Here is a 20,646-nt window from a genome sequence, read left to right on the forward strand (position 1 = left end):
CCACCCACTAATATGAGGGCAGTACCCATGTTCTGTCTCCGATACCGCCCCGGATCATTCACTTGGACGTGGGCGCAAGACGAAGATTCAAGACATTTCTTGGCATCCCCTCTAACACCATTGCACGACTAGAGCGCATTTCTGGTTGTGTACTATCAAGTGGTCATGCGGGATCGACAGTCGGTAATTACAGAACAGAGGTGCAGCTCGCCTCATCCGGGCGACGAGTTACGATACTATGCGTTATTCAGCGGTTCACGAATCACCACAAAGTGAGCGAGAATAACTTCACGCTCAGTACGATATATCTGACCCCTCAGTGTTTCGCCTTGTCAGAAGACGCGCGGGCCACATGCTATCTGGGAATCAAGGTTAACTATACTCTCTCGGAGATCTCTTGGTAAGTATCATCAGGCGCTCCCTGTCATTATGTGCTGTTATGTGTCCTTGCTATGATAGATCGATAGATGCTGACAATGCTCTTCCCCACCCCGGCTCGCATTAATTGCGCTCTCCCAACCCTACTTTTCGAGTCAGAGCACAGTGTCTATTGGCTGACCTGCGCTGCGACCCGGATATCGACAATCGCGATTTTCCTATATATCATGGTCTCGAAGGCGAAGCAGGGCTCTGAATCGTCCTCGGAACCTTCATCCAGGGAAATTCCCCATCCTATACTTACTATGATCACGTATGCCCAGCAGCTGAACTATGCGAAGGTCTTCGGAGAGAGCCTGTTCTATGGTACGTCCAGTCCCTGTACGGGTGATGATGTGCGCCAGCTGGAAGCCGAGGCCGAATAGTCGACTCGCTTCGATGGACACCAGTCACCCTAGACCCGGAACGTAGACTGACAGCCATTCCGTGCTCAATAGGTGCCGACTGTGTGCTCATGATCGCGATCCTCCACATACAGCTGTGCGTTCCCTTCCATCCTTCGGTGAAGGGTTTCGTCCAACGAAGCGTGGACCTGCAGGACATCCCGGCGGTTGTTGCCAACGCACAGGGCCCTTCTGTATGTGGCCGACACCATGTTCCTGCTCGCCACTGCCCATATGTGTCTATTGCTGTACGAGACCATGACGGGGACCGTCCCCCCACGCGTGCTGCAGTCTGCGGTCGCGGTTTCCCAGATTAATGTGTGGTATTCCGGATTATGTGCGCTCCATCTTCGACGCTGATACTTCTCTGCAGACAGCCCTCGGGGATTTTGTGTTAATATGGCGCGTGTGGGTCGTTTGGAGCCGCGACTATCGGGTGGTCGTTATCCCGGTACTTCTTTTGATCGTGGGATTCGGTGAGCCAAGTCTGATTCAGTCGAAACGTCCTTGCTGAGGAAGAACAATTCCAGTGGCTGGGATTCTGTCCGCGATGGAATCCACGAACTACGACGCCCTCAGCAAGATCCTTCCTATGCCCACCACCGTCCTCGGCGTCGTGAACACAACCCTCTGCACTGCGCTCATCGCCGGGCGACTAGCGTAAGAATCTTCCCGCCCCGCTCTAAACAGGATACATGCTCACTGCTTCTCCGCCCCCCCGCTCCTCCTTCCATGCAGCTATGTCGACCACCTCGTCAAAGGCATCTTCACCTTTAACGCCGGCCGCGACCGCCCCTACAGGGCCACCATCCTCATGGTCGTGGAGTCCGGCGCCGTGCTCACCGCCGCAAACGTACGTCCCCAAACTTCTCTCTGCAGCCCCGCGCCCGCCGAAGCCGACAGAGTTCGCCTGTTACCTGTATTCTAGGTCATCGGCCTCGTTCTGGAACGGCGCGGGCACCCAGGCCTCCACGTCATGCTCAACATCCAAACACCGCTCACGGTGAGCCCCAGCCCCCTTCCGCTGGCTCGGGCCTCCGAACTGTACTAACGATGCGTCTGAACCCTGGACTGCGCACTACCTCAATCCACGACCACGGACACGGACACGGACCGCACGCACACACGCACGCACCCCGCATGGCACCGCCCTTGCCGTCGGCCCCCGCTTGACCTCGAACCCCTCGAACGTTCTCGATCACTTACGCGGGGCGCGGCAGTACATGGTTCCCACTTCCATCATCGTCCTCTCCCACTTCCGGCTCGTCCCCGGGGACGCCGCGGACGGGACGTCGACGACCCCGGTCCAATTCGCGTCCCACATCAGCATCAGCCTCGGGGACGCGGCTTCGACCGGGCGGCGTGGCGGGACGGTGTCGGACCCTCGCGCTGCGCTCCACCGCGCGTCGCAGGCCGGGTTGGAGGACGTTGAGAAGCAAGTAGGGTCGTGCGGGGCGGCCTGAAATACGGTGATGCATGAAATCTCGCCGTTGGATCTCACGAATCGGTCGGCGGACGTACGCGGTATGGTCCGTGGAAGGGCGATGGGTGGCTGTATCCGTGGTCTATCCACTTACGGTTATGTATTCGACGAATATCGGAAGCGTTTCAAGGCCTCGTGTACAGAACGTGTTTATGAAGGCAGTGGTAATCAATGGTCGAGTCCTGTCGAGTCACTGGTCAAGCGTATCTCAGTGGTGGAACGTCATGCATTCAATCTGTGATAATTTGGGTCCAAACTGACGCCTAATTGGTACACCCTCCCACGAGCCACAGCACAGACACAGAGGGTAATGCATGGCGAGTCAACATTGTTCGAAATTGGCGCCAAACGCTTTGAGCGCCTGCGGAAATCCGACGCGTCCACGGGCGCTCGGACGGGTTTGCGTCTCCTCCACCGACGTCCACATCGCCCGTCCACATCCCGATGCCCAATCCATCCATGTCTCCCGCCCGCGCGTCTCGTCCGTCCCTCCTCGCGCGCGCAAGTCTCCCGCACCAAGGCATCCTCGCGCATTCAGTCCGGCTTTGACTTCGCGCTTCTCGAATCCCCTGCAACGCGTGCAGCAGGCTGCAGCCTGTCATCCCGCGTCCTTCTCGACTCTCGACACGGCTCGCCCTGCGCGCAGACCGCGTTGGGTCCGCATGACGCGCAAGAAGACGACGGTGTCTGAGGGGCGATACGTACGTTACACTGCTTGTCGTCCCTTCTCCACACGCGAGACCCGAGTACCCCCACCGCCGCCCGAACGAGTCCTGGCGCGCCCGCGACATGGACTTGGACCCTGACGGCCCACGGAAACTAGGACGAGTGCGCTCGCCGTTCGCCGGATAGACGAGGACGCGGGCGGGACTGCAGCACTGCGCAGGCGGGGGTTCGTGAGTGTTCGCGTTCGGTCTTCGACGCTCTGCCAGGAGTATAAGTACGCGAGGCGTTGCCCTTCCATGTCCCCCAGGTCCCCCTCCACATATCCTGTGCACCCTCTCCGCGTATATCTGGTGAGCCTCCCTTTCTTCCCCCGGCTTCCGCACCCCTGTTCTGGCTCGTGTTCACTTGTGGAGCACCAGTTTGTTATATTCTATGATGAGTTGGCCCAATGGCACGAGTGCGCCGCAAGGTACTCGTACCCGATCCACTTCCTTCCGATACGGGGAATCGACACGAGGGGACTCACCTGGGGTCCTCTACCACCTTGCAGATCAGTCTGAGTGGGGAGGGCCCCACCCCTCCCTCGGTGCCGATGGTGCCATACCCGAAGTATGTAGTCTGCGGTCTGTGCAGTGTACTCACTGTGGATTCACAAGTCTTGTCTCTAGTTTCTGGGTAGTCAACACCCATTTATGGGTACTGAAGCCCCAAACATGGGAACTAATGCCTCTTTGGAGGAATTTAATCACCTTTCTTTGGTGGAAACCCCACAGAATGACCCTACTCCATATGATGTGAGCAAACCCTCTTGATAGTGTTCTACCTCATGTTGAATCAAGTCCCAGGGGATGGGAATGCAACCAGCTTACACTAATGAGCAGGATGGTCAGGCCAATGAGGTGAGTATTGCTTCAAGTGCATTTGTTGAATCTGAGTACTCACCTGATCTCAGGGCCTTGATTGCAATTCTCCATCACTTGAGAATTGTGTGAGTAGAAGCTGTTGTGTATCTCTGGAGGACTCTTGCTGATGTTAGATTTTCAGTTTATCCAAGAGGAAATATGGTGGATGAGTATTTATGCAAAACAAGAACTTGAGAAGTTCTTTAAGGTGATTTTGCCTCCTCTTAATCATACTTCTCTAACTAAGTATGTTGTTGCCAGTTCTGGGTTGATAAAATTGCCCAGAATGAATTTATATGTTTGCAGTGTGACCCTCCTTGTGAGTGCCCTTAGACTGCTAGTAGTTAGACTTGACTTACATCAACACCTAGACCCCAACACCTACTCTACTCATTGGAATGCTTTGGTCCATCTCAAAACCTCCCACTATCATATGTTTTATCAGTGTGACACTTGTGGAAAGAGGTGCACTAGAAAAACTTCACTCAAGAAACATCACAAGAGTATCCATTCTGGAAAGCCACTGGTAAGCTTAGCCTTTGTGTGCACTTCAGATCAGGATCTCACACTTGTTGATCAGAGTGCTTCTGAGAAGATCCTAAGGGCACCCAACCCTTTTGATATCATCTAGTAGAAGCTGATCCCCTGGTTTGTTTAACACCAGAACACACTCCTCCACATATATGCATTGAACTCTCTTCCTTTCTCGTGGTACCCTAGTTAAGATCACCCTCTGTAACATCTGGCCAGAAATCTGTCTCCAATTCAATCACCCTTGCCCAAATCTCCTCAGCCCTTCTGAATGCAGCCATTACAGGTGTGATTCCACAGCTATAGCAGACAACCATGAGCACAGAACATAGCACACAGTATGTTGGATGCTCACTCATTCACCAAGCCCTCAAGGATCTCCACAAACTGCTCAAACTCAGGAGAGGTCCAGTGGTCAGCCAGCTCTGCAACCACAGGTGCAATCACACTGGTGCCCTGCACCTCTGTGCTGTGCAGGCTCTTGACGTACTTCCAAGAGTCAAGGTACACCTACGCTCACAAATGGTGTCAGCCTCTGTCCTCACAGAAGCAGAAGGCGCAGCTTGCACGCTCACCCGCTCCATCGCCCACAGGAACACGAGCCCGTCCTCGAGCGAGCCGCACGCCGCGACGCGCGCCATCTCCGCCGCGTACGCGCGCGTCGCGCGCCGCTCCGGCCAGCGCCCCAGCGGCGGGATCCTCCCCTCCCCCTTCCCTTCCACATCGCGTCCCTCCTCCCCCTCCCCGCCGGCCTCCCCTCCGACGCCCGCGAGCGCGTCGAACAGCCGGACCTCGTCCCGCACCGCCGCGAGCGCGTCGAAGAGCACGCCCGCGAGGCGCTCCGCGGGGTCGCGCGGCGCGTTCACGGCGGTGTCGAACGGGACGCGGGCGAGGAGCTGGCCGAGGAAGCGCGGGTAGGCGTGCGCGGCGTACCGCCGGTCCTGGGCGATGTAGAGCGAGAGCGTCGAGGCGGGGAGCGTGCCGGTGCCGGCGGCGTGCAGGAACGGGTGCTGGGTCGCGGCGGCGTACGGGCGGGCGGTGCGCAGGGAGGTGAGGTGCTCAGTGAGCGAAGGGGCCATCGTGCTTGCGGGATGTTGACGATGAACGTCCTGGTGAGGACTCGGAGGGAGAAGGCGGGGTTCCAGATGGGAGGAGATAACGTGTGAACGGGATCTGGTCAGAGTGAGACAGTGGAGCTGACGTCATCGCATGCAAAAGGCCCAGCGCATATCTCAGCGCGACGTGGCCAAGAGGACTTGGACACGACGGGGAATAACGGAGGGCTAGAAATCGAACGCGAACAACGGCGAGTCTAGAATAGATAAAACACGAATGAGAAGTCCACACGGGGGCAATCATACTTTATACGATATACTGGCACACAAGCGCGGTTCTCCTCCTGCGTTCTTGCGCACTTGGTCTCTCCTCCGTCCCAGGCTCCGACCGAGGTCAAGTCGTCCTCGTCCACGCAACCGCCACCGACACCTCAGTAACTCGACCCGTTCACCTGCGAGGAGTCCATCAGCTGTCATCACAAGAGTGGTCGTGATAGAAAAGTAAGAACGTACCTTGTCGCGCAATTGCGAAACGAATTGCTGATAGCTTGGTAGGACGTCTGCGCGGTCCTGAATGAGGCAGCTGAGGGCCCAGAGACGGAGCGGCGGCTCGCCGTCCTCCTTGACGATGTACAGATGTGGGTGGTACACGCCCCGGCGCATCTCGCGCGTCTTTTGGATGACGCCGTTGACTCGCTGTGAGAACGGGTTATCGAGCAGGGGCAGCGTGGTCTATGTGCGGGATGAGCAAGAGTAAGTGAATGAGAACAGAAGTACGAACCTTGCCGCCACGGAGAACCTCGTAGCTGGGGAGGTTGAAGACGTCCATGATGAGCTGCGGTATAGCGTCCCGACCGACCCAGAGGAAGATCGTCTGGCCGTCCTCGATAAGGAAAAGGCCGTGGCGCTCCAGACATTCTGAAGTAAGGGGAAGGGGTTTGGGCATGATGATGCCCTGCTCGCCGACCGTACCGCACTGTATACGCAAGGAAGCTTATCAATCCGACGAATATGCAACGACAACACAAGACCAACCTCTGGAGCCATGTTGTGGAGAGAATAAAATGCAGGGTAGATGTAGGGCATGAGGGTCTGGGGCGGGAGGGTCGTAAGGAGGCACTGGGCGTATGCGCGGAGGTCTGGTGGGATTTGCGCGCTTTGCCTGATGCCAACCTATATCAAGGAATGCGGTCTGCTTCAGCATAGCACTAGAGGATCGTAATGCCGATGCACGTACATTCTTGAGCAGCCCAAGCGTGAGAACAGGCAACATCTTCAGGTTCTCCGAGATCGCAAGCTGTGCGCTCGCGCCTGCACCTGCCGCAGTCATGCTGCCCTTGTAAGCCGACAAGATCTCGACCATCTTGTTGAACAGCGCGTCGCGCGCGTCCTCGAGCTTGTGCGTGAGCGAGCGCTCGACTGCCTTGTTCGCCAGGAGCGTCGCAATCGCGACTTGGTCTGCAGACGCAAACAAGTCCGAAAGGTTGCTCGTCGTAGGCAGCGCAGTGGTGACGACACGAATGCGGCGCTCGCCTGTGGGGGACGGGATCAGTTAAGGGAGCAGTGCTGAATAGGACGTTAAGAGCTTACCGTAGCAGGTTGTGTGAAGGATGGCAGTCTGGAGAACGACGAAGGGTGCAGTGATGTTGTCCTCGATCTGGATCTCGACCGCGTATGACAGGTCCTGGGGAACAGAGGGCATGGCGAGGAGATCCGTTGACCGCACAAAGAAGTTGCCATGGAATGACGACATGCGTAGGTCTGCCAGGGGATAAGGAGAGCGATCTGAGTGCACAGAACAACGAACTCACTCTTCGAGGCGCGAATACGCATGACAGCTTCCAGCATGATAGGCATCGCCAGCATTTCGCCGAACTCGTGCGCGAACTTGATAGCATCATCCGTCCGACCCGCGTTGAAGGCAGGGTAGAAGTAAGTCTGGCCAGAGGTGTAATGGGGCAAGCAAGCGAGGGTCGCCACATCTTGGTATGCGGCGCTGAACAAGAACATGTCGACGGCCACCTGGGCTCTTGAGCACTCGATGGCGAATGTCTTGTAGAATGGCGACGCGGCTTGGAGTAGTGCAGACTCCTACACCAGAAGTTACATTGAGACACCGAGACTCGGAATTGCGAACGTGAACTTACCTTGGACGTGCCCAAGACCTTAGGATCCTCCCTGTTCTTCAGAGCACCAGCGCCAAGCGATGGAAGACTGGCAGAGAGCGTGACAATCTTGCCACCAATGTGCGACTATGACATCCCGGTGAGAACACAGCCCCCTAACATGTGCATACATCCACTCACCATCAGCTTGAATGCAGCCTGGAGAGCAGGTCCCATGGCACTCCCAATGATGTGGTTTTCTTGAAACATATCATTCAACCTCCCCATCAGGTGCTCGATTGCTGGACGGCTCTCCGCAAGGTTGACAAGCAGGTCCGTTGGCTTCGGCAAGAACACGTCGTCGATATCCGAGACAACGAGCATCTGAGAGTCAGTTGTGCCGGCCTAGAGAAGTGCGATGCAGATATCAATATAACACGAACGGGCGTGGAACAGGACGCGAATACCGACAGGGAGCGAGAAGAAGTAAAGGGACACGTCGTACGCGATGAACGCGACCTTCGTGCGCGAGTCTTCGTTCGGGATGCGATCCAAGTTCTCGAGGATGGTGCGTGTCGCGGTCGCGACCATGCCGGACTCGATCGCGTTGTGACTGACGTCGATGAGGAAGACGTAGACCGCCGGCTGTGGAGGTCGGACCATGTACTCGGTGGGGGCGACGAACTCGACGACGCCGTGGTTGAGCTCGGCGCGCGCCCAGCGGTCGCCGGGCTGATTCCGGACCTGGTCCCAGTCGAAGAGTTGTGGAACCTCATTCGACATTGAGCACATGCAGCATCGCCAGCTACACCGTGTCAGGCGCGTGGGGGTGGGTGAAGGGCGTAGGAAGACTCACCGGTTGCCGCCATCGATGAACTGCACGTAAGGGTTGATGTACGTCCTGCATCTCCTGCACCGCGCGATAACCGTGTCCGTGACAAGGGGCACAGGCTCCTCCCCTTCATTGAGCGAGCGGTACGGAGTGATCACGAGGCCGAGTGGGATCTTGACCTTGCTCAGAAGCGAGTTTGACGTCGGGATCGCGTTGAGCGTGCAGCGCTGGTACGACGAGTCCGAGTTCGAGAATGGCGAGTTCGACACCGCCGCGTTCGGTGGGAGAATTATCGCAGGTGGTGGGCGGTGAAGCTCGAGAGGTTCGGGCGGTGCGTTGAGCAGGTTCGTGGTGAGCAGCCGGAGACCCGCCGGCTGCTGGCCCATGCCCATCTGGGAGAACTGGCCGGCGAGCTGGTCGACTGCGCCTGGCTGATACGCTGGGACCTGACCGAAGCCAGACGCGTTGATGTATTCAGGCTCTTGAGGCCCGCCGACGTAGTACGGGGCTTGGCCGGGCTGGCCGCCCATCTGCTGCTGCGAGAACTGGCCGTCGTTTGCGAGCCCAGGGGTGAAGAGCTGGGAGGGCTGAGCAGGCTGGCCGGGTCCTGGGCCGTATGAGGGCGCTGGTGGGCCCATGGTGTCGGCGCCATAGTATGCCTGGGTCTGGCCGGCGGCATACTGCCTACGCTTCGAGGGCTGGGGAGGAGGGGATGTGCTTGGTGCCTGTGCCATCGCGGGGTTCATGCCTTCAGGATCGGGGAAGGGGGGCTCCCATTGCGTCCTCCCGGTCGCGGTTTCTGTCCGCGCAAGTTCGGGCGGGTGTATGCGCAAGGATGTATGGATGGGACTCACCGATGAAGAGGTAGCGTTGGGCATTTTGATCCCTGTGCGACAGTCAATGTCTAGAGAAGTAGAGGGGCTGTGAAGCTGAGAGACTGACCATTCTGCCGCCCATCCTGGAGGAAGTTGCTGAGCAGGGGAGGCCATGGGAGAGGAAGGGACGGAGAAGGACAGCTGGAGAGAGTGGAAAGTAAGTCGCGGATGCTTGCGCAAAGGCGTGAATTCAGCCGACACGCGACACGTCGTGGGCGCCTATCGCTAACGTGCCTTGCCCGCGCGCTTGTCGAGCCTTTCTCAGTGGCCGGCCACGACTGCGAGAGCCTGTTCATCCCTGCTCTCCACGTCGCCGTGCTCGAGTACGGACAGCCGGCCGGCCTCAGACCGGGACGCCAAGAGCTGGTTTCCGACGCCGCAGCGATCGCATTTCGCACCTAGTCGCAATTGTGTCGACTAGCGCTCCGTCGATCCCATTCCTGCGCGCGTGCTCCGGGTATAAAACCAGCTGGACCCAATCTTCCTCTGACCTTGTTCCCTAGAATCGCAACCATGTCTCTCACAGCGTACGCATGTTCCCGTTCTTTTTTCCTTATCCAGCTGATGCTCCCAAAGTACTGCCACCGAAGTCGAGATGTGCTCTGTCCGCACTCGCTCGCCCCACCCACCAGACGAGCCCATCACGCCCGGCGGGGTGTTCAACGGCGACACCAGGAGCATTCGCAAGAGCCTCGAGATCCTCGAGTCGAGTCCTCCTCCAGCTTCGCCGACGCCTGAGGATCTTGCGACTGCCGTACCAGCCCTCACTCCGTCGATGCGCCGCAAGGCTAAGATCCAGTTCGCGGTCCTCTGCGGCACACTCTTCCTCGCGGGCTGGAACGACGGTACCACGGGGCCTCTGCTCCCTCGCATCCAGAGCGTGTACCATGTGTGTTCCCTCCGGTCTCCACGGCCACCCTCTAACTAGCGACTGACTCGACTGCCCAGGTCAACTATGCTGTCGTCTCACTCATCTTCGTATTCAATTGCATTGTACGTGGGCCCCTCCTTGGCAGCCTCCATGTCACATCTGACATCAGGTGCTTTCAGGGCTTCGTTTCAGCCGCCGCTGCGAATGTGTGGCTCACTGACCGTCTCGGGTTCGGCAAAGTAGGTGGTTCTTGGTATCTCCGAGGTTTCCCCGATAGGCTCACTTTTGGGCGCCCCAGGTCATGGCCATCGGTGCGGCTCTTAATATGCACATCCCCACACTCTGCTAGCCGTCCTAATTCAAATGCCGATATACAGGAGGTCTCGCCCAGGTCATCGGGTACTGCCTCGATGCCCCGGCACCGCCGTTTCCCGTCCTCGTCCTTGGATACCTTGTGAACGGCTTCGGCCTGTCGCTCCAGGTGCGCATTACGTGCTTCACCTCCTGAATCGGATGTATCAGACGAACTGACGCGCGCTCGCAGGATGCGGGCGCGAACGGCTTCGTGGCATCACTCAAAGACAACGCGGCCACGAAGATGGGCGTCCTTCACGCGGTCTACGGTCAGTACCGTCGCGCCGCATTCCCCACACCATCCAGTGGTTGACCACCCACTCACACCAGGTCTGGGCGCGCTCTCTGCTCCCCTCGTCGCCACCCAGTTTGCGCAGCTCGAGCGGTGGTCGTTCCACTTTCTGTGCTCCCTCGGTCTTGCGCTTTTCAACTTGATTTCGATCGTCGTCACCTTCCGTTTCAAGGATCAAGACGGTATGTTTCGTTATCACGCGAGTCCTCAGGCGTCTCACTTCGTGCATTCAGCTTGTCTCGCTGAGATCGGCCAAACGCCCACACATGAATCGCATGAGGGTGGCGGCAACAAGTACAAGCAGATGTTCAAGCTGCGTTCCCTGCACTTGTTGGCATTCTTCATCTTCATCTACGTCGGCGTGGAGGTCACGCTTGGAGGTCGGCTTCCCGCTTCTTTTATCCCCTCTCAAGCTCACTGGTTCACGTGTATCAGGATGGATTGTCACGTACGTGATCAACCTTCGTGGTGGGGGGCCTTCGTCCGGATACATCTCCTCCGGATTCTTCGGCGGTGCGTGCCTCTCCTGCCTCCTGGCGATATGACCCTCATAGTACCCTAGGACTTACTCTTGGCCGAGTCGTTCTCCTCCCGGTGAACAAATTCGTACGTCCCCCTCTTCCATCCACCGCCCACCGCTCACCAACACCATCACCACTCAGCTCGGCGACCGCCGCGCCATCGTCGTCTACGGCCTCATCGCCATAGGGTCCGTCCGTCCCTCCAACCCCCTCCTCCCCCCTTTCTCACCCGCCTCCAGCCTCGAGCTCGTCGTCTGGCTCGTCCCCTCGCTCATCGGCGGCGCCGTCGCCGTCTCCCTCGTCGGCTTCCTCCTCGGGCCCTTCTACCCGATCGTCATGAACCAGTCCGCGCGCGTCCTCCCGCCGCGGCTGCTCACCGGCGCGATCGGCTGGATCGCCGGCTTCGGCCAGGCCGGCTCAGCCTTCCTCCCCTTCCTCACCGGCGTGCTCGCGTCCCGCGTCGGCATCCAGGCCCTCCAGCCGTTGTAAGCCTCCCTCCCGTGCAATCGCCCGCACCCGCGCTGACGTCGACGGCGCACAGACTCGTCTCGATGATGGTGTTCATGCTCTTCCTCTGGCTGCTGGTCCCGCGGGACGCGAGGCGCGCGGACTGATAAGTTCGCGCGGCCAGTCAGGCGCGTGTATGTAGAGGGCATGCTGGTTTGCTTTCGGTTGCGTCTGCTCTAGATTCGTTCTATGGCATCCTATTCTCATCTCCCCCATCGCGTGTCGGTTTATTACGGAGCGTCTCCACCGCCCCGCGTCTGTCGATCCGTCGATCCGTCGAACGTACTGACATCACGCAGAACTGCGGCGCGCGCAGCCCCCGCGCCCGCAACCGTAGACGCACGGCCCTCCTCACCTGGAGACACACCGCCGCCTGTCTGGCCAGTCTGGAATACCATCGACCCGACGCACCCAGGCGTACGCACACGCCCTCCCCGAGCAAAAACAAAATACCAACGGCTCCCACACCCACGCGCGCCTCCCCTCGCGCTCCCAACACATCCGCCCAGAGCGCCTCCCCAGCCGTCCCTGCCTGTGCGCAGGGCGCGCGAACCGCCAATCTCGCTCTCTCAAGGCCGCCCGCCCGAAGCTCGAACGGCGGCACCAGTACTCACCGCACAGCTCCGATCGGCGCCCCCGCCCGGTGACCGGCCTCCGCGTCGCGCAGCCAGCGAGCTCTCGATTCTCACAGATCCAGCTCCGGGTACCATCTGCCCCCACGCGAGTGCAGTGTACACCAAGCACCGGGTGCGCCCCGCCCTGCTTCTCGACCGCCTACCCAGGCGCTCCTGGCTATGTATACGGCATGGCACATATGTACATCGCGCGCGCAGGCTTGGCGTCGAACCCTCCCCTACCCCGACACACGCGCACCCGCGGACCTCCGGCCACTGTATATCAGGGTCGTCCGCACTACCCAGCTCTCTCTGCCTCTGGACCGTGACATCGCCCGGCCCGCGCACGTCTCAATGCCGCTGATCGCGTCGCAGCGGGGGGAGTCAGAACTTCAGAAGGCCCAGGATCCGCGCGCCGAGCGTACGCACGCACACCTCCGCGCAGAGCTTCTTCGCCAGCTGCACGGTGGCCGCCTGTGCGAGTTAGACCGAACCTTGCAATGTACTGCGTGCGCGCGCGCGGCCATCTTCCCAGTCAGCCCCGGTCCTTCTAGACCTTCCGCAGCGCGTGCTCTCGCCTGGAACACCACAGAGAAAAACCAGACAGAAAGACACCGGCCCTCCGATCGACAGATCTAACCGCCGCCGCGGAGCTCTCGTACGGCGGCTCGAGGGATCTCGCGGGTGGGGCTCAGGAAAGCGTGCGAGCGTACAACGTTTATACCTTGGCTTCTACCAAGTATTGGTACTGTAAGGACAGACTACACTGGGTGAGGGTATCGGGGGCCGCGCAGTGAAGATATACGGTATCACGGGGCGAATATAGCCGGTACAGTACTTATATCGGGTGCAGAGCGCGTGGAAGGGGAGTATACAAGGAAGAAGCGGACAAGAAATAGCCGGAACGGAGGAGGATTGCAGGCGCGGCGGAGATTGCGGGACGACACGCCGGCCTTCGACGTCCGCCCAAGTCTTCCCGCAGCGGCATCCATGCAATCGGTCGGGGGTTCGCCGCGAGAAGTCGTCGAAAGGTCTTCGTCCACGGCCAGCGCGGGGATGATCGATGAGCGGCAGGAGCCATGCTGATGAGAGCGAAGCGAGAGGGACGCGATCGTGGCCGACGCAAACCTTGACGCGGGCGCTGCCGATGAAGCTCGTGTTGTGTCGAGGGATGACCAGTCGCGGGAAGGTTCGAGGGCTCAATCGGACCGTCGCGTGACCGAAATAGACAACGGCGGGTATCCAATTTTGCTCGTCCACTGACAATAGAGGAGGGGGCATGCCATACGGGCGACGGCCGCGTTGGCAGCCGAACACCACAGGCAGGACGCCAACCATTCTAGTCGACGAGGCCGAGATGACCGGATGACACGACAGCGTCCTACGACGGTGGCTACGGAAGGACGACCACCAAGGAAAGAGCAAGAAAACGAGATACGGTCAAGGGCTGGGAACGAATGCGAGGGCGACAATACAGTCTGGAGACTTGCGTAGACGGAATGAGTGTGCAATTTGGTGAGAAGGGTTCGTCTACTGCGCTTCGGCTTGCTTGTGGTCTTCAGACGATCGAGCCTCCAAGTCGAAGTCGTCCGCGTTGCCTCGCTTGACGATTCTTCCCGCAGCATCGTACTGGACGAACGAATCGGTGGGAGAGGCGTCCCCTGGAGCAGCCTCGAAGTTCTCCATCTGCATTACTATCAGTAAGCATTCGCAAGTGTATTGAAAGCGACAAACCAGCGTCGACATACCGGCAGGTGAACATCTTCAACTCTCTTCTCTTGCGTTGATATCGTGCCGCGAGAGATGAAGCGAGTGCCACTTGTGAACGCCAAAGTCGAAGCACGCGTTGATCTGCGCTCTATGTCAGCGTAGACACTCACGTCGACACTGTATGTACTGACCCGATAAACTCGGCCCCCTCGTTAGTGTACGTAGCCAGACGGCGGACTACGCGGCAGGCGACGATCTTGGGCAGAGGTCAGCTCTCGGTCAAACACTCCGCATAGTTGAGTCATACCGTCGAAGCCACAGCCGCGGGAACGTTCGCGATGATCGACATCACGGCGTTCAGATTCAACAGCATGAAAATCTGCAAACGAAGCTAAGCCTTCCGTGAAGTGAAGGCGATGTGAACACGACTCACCGTGGCAATGAGATTCGCAACAAACCTACACGAATGATCATTGAGAGACTTATCGAGGCGAGGTCGTAAAATGGCTTACGCGACTACGAAGAAAATAAGGCCGTCGTGGAAGATGAGCTGCACGATTCTGGACCTATCCCTCCGCGGAGTCATTGCAACGCCCAGCTTGACGGCCGCAAGGGTGAGAACACAGAAGTCGAAGCACATGGAGTAAATGAAAGTCGCCGCAAGGATGGTGTTGCTGGTGTAAGTGATCGCGCAGCCCGTCCCAGGGATCCACGCCGCCTTCAGCAGGATACCTGTTCCGAGGTTCAGTCACTGTGTGTTTGTCGAACATGCATTCCTACAACTACAACGTACCGTGCAACAGCAGCGACCAATGCCCGATGATGAGGGCAACCAAGGGAACGACGATGTACCAAGCCTGGGACCAGACTGCCATGCTAGAAAAGCCACGTGGGCAACGTAGGCTTCTATTTGCATCGAAGTATGGGAGTCGAGATACTCACGTGCGCAAGGACAGGTTGATGCTAGCGAGACCGATGGCGGCATTCCCGAAGATTTGGTTGACGGTGTACAGCGCTTGACAATTGACTGGGCTGCGGCGACTCGGGGTGAGTCGAAAGCAGGTCGACATAACGGTGTCCATACCTCGTGACGTTCAGAGCGACGGCACTGAAAAGGATGCGCGCCGTCAGCTCGGGGTCAAATGGGGTGCGTGGCGTGCATACATTCCGATGAGAGCGAACAGGAGGACGTATCGACCCCCAAAGTAGAAGATCTGAGCATCAAGGACAGAACCGCGTCAGCATCAACGCCTTCCGGGCATCGAGGGACGCGAAGAACGTACCATCGGCCACTTGAACTTGCGCTTTCCGGTCATGTACTCCCAATCAAAGGAGAGAGACGTGACAAATTCCCAGCTGTAGGATGAATGAGCACAAGCCGTAGAGGTGGAGGATGGCGGCGGCGCATACATGTACAGGCCGAGCAAGCAGTGCATGAACCTGCCGAAGGCCTCTGCAGGAGAGAGGACAATGTGAGCGTACGGCGGGATGGAGAAGGATTCGAGGCCCACCTCCATCCTTGGCGATCTCGTCTGGGGATTGCCAGTTGACCATGGTGCTCGGGGCGCTGAAGGTTGGGTTGCCGAGGGGGTGGAACTGAGGGAGACTAGCCAAGGTTGGGGCGGCGGCGGGTGGCGGAACGGGGCTAGCGTCGAGTAGTAGCGCGGTGGGGACACAGCTCGGCGGCGGACGGGGGACGAGCAGGAGGCCAGCCGGCGGGAGGCAGCAGGGACTTGGCTATATGGGCGGGGCGGCGGCGCGGGGAACCTGCCCATGAGTGGCGCGCTGGGCCTCGTCGTCCGGATCGGGCGAGACGTGCGCGCATCCTCCGCTGGAGCGGGGCAGCTTCCTCGGACGCGGGGCATCCTCCTCCCGCCGTTCGCTGTCCGCCCCCCGACGCTTCTTTGCAAGCTTCCTCGATCGCGGCCTGCGCGCGGGGTGTTCGCTCGCCTCTGGCCCCCGCGCGTGTGGGCAGCCGGGGCAGAGGGCAGGCCAGACGAACGCAGGCCAGGCCGCCGGGAAGGTGGAGGATGCGGACATGAAGGGGGTGCGCGCGCAGACAGGCCGGGGCGGCGAGTGCTGCCGGGCGCGCAGGCGCTGGCTGGGACTCCTCGGATTCCGAACGCGGGCGGCAGAGGTGCTGCCGCTCTTGCGGCGCGTGGAGACCTCGCGCAGCACGGCGCATGGCGCGACCGTTCGTCGCCCTGACCGACCGTCGCTGGTGTGCTCGCGTCGTCCACGGCTGGGCTTGTCGGCGACGCTGCTCGCGCGCGGGAAGAGAGCACGCCGTGGGCCGTGCGCGGAGGGCGAAGAGGGATCGACCGCAGCTGGAGAGCGAGGTGCCCGGTGGGGAGCGAAGGGGGGCTCGGCGCGGAAGGGTGCGCAGGGTTCCGAGCATGGCGTGGGAGGCCGGCCCGAACGAGGTGGCGTGCAGGACACGGAGTTCGAACGCGCTCTCTGCAGGGTGCAGCTTCTGCCCCTCCTCCCGCCCTGGCGGATGCTGTCTCACTTGTGCGCCCGCCGCCACGATTGGTGCGGCTGCAGATCGACCCCGCGGAGGTCGACGATGGCTGTAGATGAACATTGTAGTAATTAGCTTCATATAGACGGATGTATTGCGAATGCGCACCCACTGATTCTCGTATTCATGTCCGGTGTGACGAGCTTGAGGGTTCGAATGCCCGAGAGGGCACGTGGACTTCAGATGAAGAAGAAAAACATACTCGGTGCTTCGTTTCTGTTCCAGCAGATGTCACGGCGATCGTTCTAGGGATGATCTCAGACGGTCTCGCCGGGGAACCATCTCCGTGGAGCGTCTCTAAAAATGGGCCAAGGTTCGCGAGCGAGGAGAGGAGCAGCCCGCGACTGGGGACTGGGATCGGGAAGAGATGTGTGCAGAGTTAGCGCCCAGACACCGTGGGCGAGCCTGGACCACGTGCAAGTGGCATCATTGCCTTTCTGTAAGCAAGGCGCATCTCATTGCAAGCCACCACGCTCATTTGTCCAAGATGGCAAGACCGTGAACACCTTCTGAATGTCCACATGTTCCCTTCGTCCCCGTTCGTTAGAGCTCTTACCAGACCTCTGCAGGAAATTTTATGGGGTCCCGTCACAAACTGCACGCGTACCTGGGCGCGTTCCACGTCGCCCACAGATGCAGCAATAGAGCGCTCCAACCAGTGGGAGATTACACAGCGTGCGGGAGAACGGCTCAGCGCTCATGATGGCCCACAATGCTAGAGTCGATGAAGCTGACACCCTCCGAGTCCCATGTATTGCTGGTACGGTGAGCCTCCCTCGTCTCCACTGTGATGTAGCGCCAGACGCACCTCCCCCGGTACCCACGGCCCTCGCAGTCCGCCCGTCCCGCCCCCCGTCAATCCGTCAACGTCGGATGCCTCACGGGCCTCGTTCAAGGGGCGGGACAACGTTGAACGTGGAACATTCCCTCCGGACTCCACCCAGGCGCGTCCAGTCCACGAACCAGCCCTCCCCGACTGGCTCGGCGAAGGCGGGAATGACCCTTTGGGACTTGTGGGTGCGAATGTACGGCTCCCGTCGGCCGACCCTGCGCGCGGGCAGACTGATGCGCCCGCCCTCTTGTCAGATCCCCGCCTCGCGACCCGCTGCGATCGTGCGGGGTCACGTACAGTTCTCACTGCCCCCGTCGGCGATCACACCGCCAGTGCCACGCTATCTGGCACGTCAGCAAGTATGGATGTCCCCCGCGACCTGTTGGCCTGCGGCAGCTGGATGTACGTGAACGATAGGCTGATGAGGTCTCCGCCCGCACTCCCGAGCCTCCGGACCGTGGCATCGCCGAGCTCGCCAACGCACCAAAAAAGCTGGAATACAGGATACCAATTGCTTATGGACCTTCCCGCTGACATCGTTTGGCGACTTGCGCTGATCCTCGTACTGACCTCGCCCCGGCGAGGCGTCATCTCGACCCACTTGCGGTCTCGGCCACTGGCCCTTCAGTTCGCTTCGGACGACATGGTTGTTCTAATCCCAGTGGGGACACTCTTCTAATACGGCTGCCACTTGAATTTGCCGGTAACCCTTCACGGTCTAGTACTTTGCTGTCGCGACTTTCAATGGTTCACACCTCTGGCCAGTACGGTGGCATAGATTCCTAGTCGACATGCGGATATGTTAGGGGCCTACGCGACGCCTGGTGGCACCCATCACCACGCTTTGCGTGACTGTCAGCTCGGGTAAGTTTTTGCACGTCGTGCTTGCTTTAGAGTGCAGTACGCTAAGGACGATTGATCGTACTAGAGCTAGCCGAGGCGCGGAAGCGTTCCTGGGAAACGCCCTGAACGAGATCAACCCGTCGAGCCTGAGGAGAGCGGGCATCTCCGAGGACCGAAAGGAGCGTCGCGGAGTTGTGTCCTGCACAGGAGGAAGCGCGTTCAGCACGAGCGAGGTGGCTAACAGCACCGACATGGTCACACCAACCAACCTTCGGTTCCCGCTCGCACCTTCGCCAGACGACGTCAGCCTCCTCGCTCCCGCTCCTGTCGCCGTCTTGTGCCCCCGAAGTTAGCGGGTCTGTCGCCACTCTGCTCGTCGCTTGGCCCGCCCCCGACCTCCGCCGGCACCCCGCACATGTACAGCTGGACTAAATCGGTCGGGCGTGCCGCCTCCCCGACGCCCTTCGCATCCACGTTCACGGTCGCCGCTCGTTCCCCGCAGGCCATGCCCCGTCGTCTCTCTCTCAGGGTGGGCGGACTTTGATCCCCGTCCGAAATGAGTTACAGTACTTGTGGCTGAGCGCCGCGCCGGCGCTCGGTGAACTCCTCCACCGTTTACGCGGTACGTCGTACATTCGACATAGCTCTGTCGATCATGTCACACTCACTCCTCCTAGCTCGGCACTCTATCGCAGTCCACCAGCTCTGCTGCCCAGTGACCCAGATACGCCGTGACACCAGCTGGATCTCGCTAGTCCGACTATGTTTTGCCTTCCCCACCCTCTCCCCGCCATGGAAGACCGTCTACGAGCGCGACATACACGTCCACCGGGGGGCGCGCGCGGTCCACCTGCCGCCGCACACCGGTCTTCTATCTCCAACTGCCGTCTTCCAGGCGTGCGCTAGGAGGGAGGGGTCCGGGGGCGGCGCTCATTCCGCCCGCCAGCGGCTGATAACCCACGAGTGGGGCTTCCAGGCCGGTGTCCCAACATACCGTACGCGCACGCACATGACCATGAATACACTCCGCGTCTGTCGTCCTTTCAACGGAACCCATGGCCACATGCGCACTCGCATTGAAAGAAACTGTATTGTTTATCGCCACGCGTCCGCGCCACCACCGCCTTCTCAGGACGCCTCCGCGCACCCCTCGGATGTCAACGTTCAACAGAGAACTTAGCGGCCGCATCAGGCTGAGGCGACGCGAATGCTCGTGCTGCGAGTTCTGGAGTCTGATGCGGCACCCACGGCGGTCTCGTCGCTGACACGCCCCCACGTACGTGAGCGCACACGCCTGGCAAAATATAGACGGCAGGCAGCACCCGCGCGCGAACCACCCGGCGTCACAACGCGGCACTGCCGCGCCCAACGGCAGGCCCCAGGGCCCCAAGGCTCTGGCGAGACGGACCTCGCCGGCACCACCGTCCCGCCCGCCCCGCGCTCTCCTGGCGGGCTGGGTGACGGGATAGGTATGACATGGGAGATCGCGCGCGGATCGCGCACCTTCGCTGTGTATGTACATGGCGACTGAGCACGAGGCTACCCGCACCGCCAGATCGTCCGGGCCGCCAGCGTCGAAGAGCGACGACGGGACGTTTCCGCGAAGATGGGAGGGACATGAGGAGCAGGTACGCGTGCAATGGATGCCGTAGGCTCGTCCGTCGTCGCGGGGAGCGGCCCCCGCCCTGCGAGCCCGAAGAGAACGCGCTCGGGCGCGCGCGGCGATGCCGCCGTCGCCTTCCGTTATGACCGAGGGTTTACTGCACCCGCCGCGCGCCGTCCTTCCCACGAGCCCGTGAGTTCTTCTGAGTTTCTCCCTGGCCAGGCTCGCCTCCGCCTCCTTTTCCATTTTCTAGACATCCATCGGTCCCTGTGGCAGAATTCAACGCAGCTCGACGGCGCGCACGCACCTGCGCCCGTGCGCGGTTCCCTTGGAGCCTTGCGCACCCGCTCTCCTGATCACAAATTTTAACCCCCCCCCCCCCCCCCCCCCCTCGTTCTTCTCAGTGTGCGCCGCCGCGCTCCCCGCGCGCGCGCGGGCTCCCACAGCGCGCTTCGCCGCGCGCCACGAGGGGCGCGCATCGCGGCCGTAGAAGCCCTCGGCCGACGTACGCAGCTGCGGTCTCTCGCGAAGCACCGAAAACTGACCGATGTCCGCGCGCCCATACGCCTCATAGTGAAGCACCCCGCTGGAGAAGAACCGCGTGCGCGCCGTCGAGCGAGGGAGCGAGCGAACGCTTCGGGGAGCTCTCAGCGTGCGCTGGAAAGGACACCAACAGATGATGCCCGTAGTGACACTAGCCAACATCAC

General features: G+C 60.1%; 5 protein-coding genes across 5 annotated transcripts; 2 read left to right on the plus strand and 3 right to left on the minus strand.

The window, feature by feature from the left end:
* Window positions 1-683: 683 nt before the first annotated feature.
* Window positions 684-2,284, plus strand: BXZ73DRAFT_98143 (uncharacterized protein; the record flags this gene model as incomplete). Its single annotated transcript, XM_048027608.1, has 8 exons — window positions 684-744; window positions 876-1,015; window positions 1,077-1,139; window positions 1,195-1,297; window positions 1,352-1,481; window positions 1,560-1,674; window positions 1,750-1,824; window positions 2,042-2,284. The coding sequence occupies 8 exons, from the start codon at window positions 684-686 to the stop codon at window positions 2,282-2,284; spliced, it is 930 nt and encodes a 309-aa protein (XP_047881235.1).
* A 2,304-nt stretch (window positions 2,285-4,588) lies between these two features.
* Window positions 4,589-5,482, minus strand: BXZ73DRAFT_41515 (heme oxygenase-like protein; the record flags this gene model as incomplete). Its single annotated transcript, XM_048018786.1, has 4 exons — window positions 4,589-4,703; window positions 4,759-4,913; window positions 4,979-5,107; window positions 5,168-5,482. The coding sequence occupies 4 exons, from the start codon at window positions 5,480-5,482 to the stop codon at window positions 4,589-4,591; spliced, it is 714 nt and encodes a 237-aa protein (XP_047881236.1).
* A 407-nt stretch (window positions 5,483-5,889) lies between these two features.
* BXZ73DRAFT_98145 (protein transporter SEC24) lies at window positions 5,890-9,384 on the minus strand (the record flags this gene model as incomplete). Its single annotated transcript, XM_048027609.1, has 13 exons — window positions 5,890-5,910; window positions 5,972-6,190; window positions 6,240-6,434; window positions 6,494-6,631; window positions 6,696-6,991; window positions 7,049-7,219; window positions 7,270-7,549; window positions 7,606-7,710; window positions 7,765-7,968; window positions 8,035-8,368; window positions 8,420-9,194; window positions 9,250-9,281; window positions 9,338-9,384. The coding sequence occupies 13 exons, from the start codon at window positions 9,382-9,384 to the stop codon at window positions 5,890-5,892; spliced, it is 2,817 nt and encodes a 938-aa protein (XP_047881237.1).
* Window positions 9,385-9,783: 399 nt separating this feature from the next.
* On the plus strand, window positions 9,784-11,922 carry BXZ73DRAFT_98146 (MFS general substrate transporter; the record flags this gene model as incomplete). The annotated part of the gene is made up of 14 exons (XM_048027610.1): window positions 9,784-9,797; window positions 9,847-10,159; window positions 10,219-10,263; window positions 10,321-10,380; window positions 10,440-10,452; window positions 10,519-10,622; window positions 10,686-10,764; window positions 10,826-10,969; window positions 11,021-11,167; window positions 11,223-11,300; window positions 11,350-11,393; window positions 11,450-11,496; window positions 11,548-11,793; window positions 11,850-11,922. The coding sequence occupies 14 exons, from the start codon at window positions 9,784-9,786 to the stop codon at window positions 11,920-11,922; spliced, it is 1,407 nt and encodes a 468-aa protein (XP_047881238.1).
* Window positions 11,923-13,959: 2,037 nt separating this feature from the next.
* BXZ73DRAFT_41701 (uncharacterized protein) lies at window positions 13,960-15,693 on the minus strand (the record flags this gene model as incomplete). Its single annotated transcript, XM_048018818.1, has 13 exons — window positions 13,960-14,115; window positions 14,178-14,280; window positions 14,331-14,395; window positions 14,447-14,518; window positions 14,573-14,597; window positions 14,652-14,871; window positions 14,933-15,015; window positions 15,082-15,171; window positions 15,224-15,247; window positions 15,304-15,353; window positions 15,423-15,495; window positions 15,550-15,592; window positions 15,651-15,693. The coding sequence occupies 13 exons, from the start codon at window positions 15,691-15,693 to the stop codon at window positions 13,960-13,962; spliced, it is 1,047 nt and encodes a 348-aa protein (XP_047881239.1).
* Between the last annotated feature and the right edge of the window lie 4,953 nt (window positions 15,694-20,646).

This window comes from Epithele typhae (assembly GCF_022376455.1).
Source record: "Epithele typhae strain CBS 203.58 chromosome Unknown BXZ73scaffold_6, whole genome shotgun sequence".
NCBI classification, from domain to species: Eukaryota; Fungi; Basidiomycota; class Agaricomycetes; order Polyporales; family Epitheliaceae; genus Epithele; species Epithele typhae.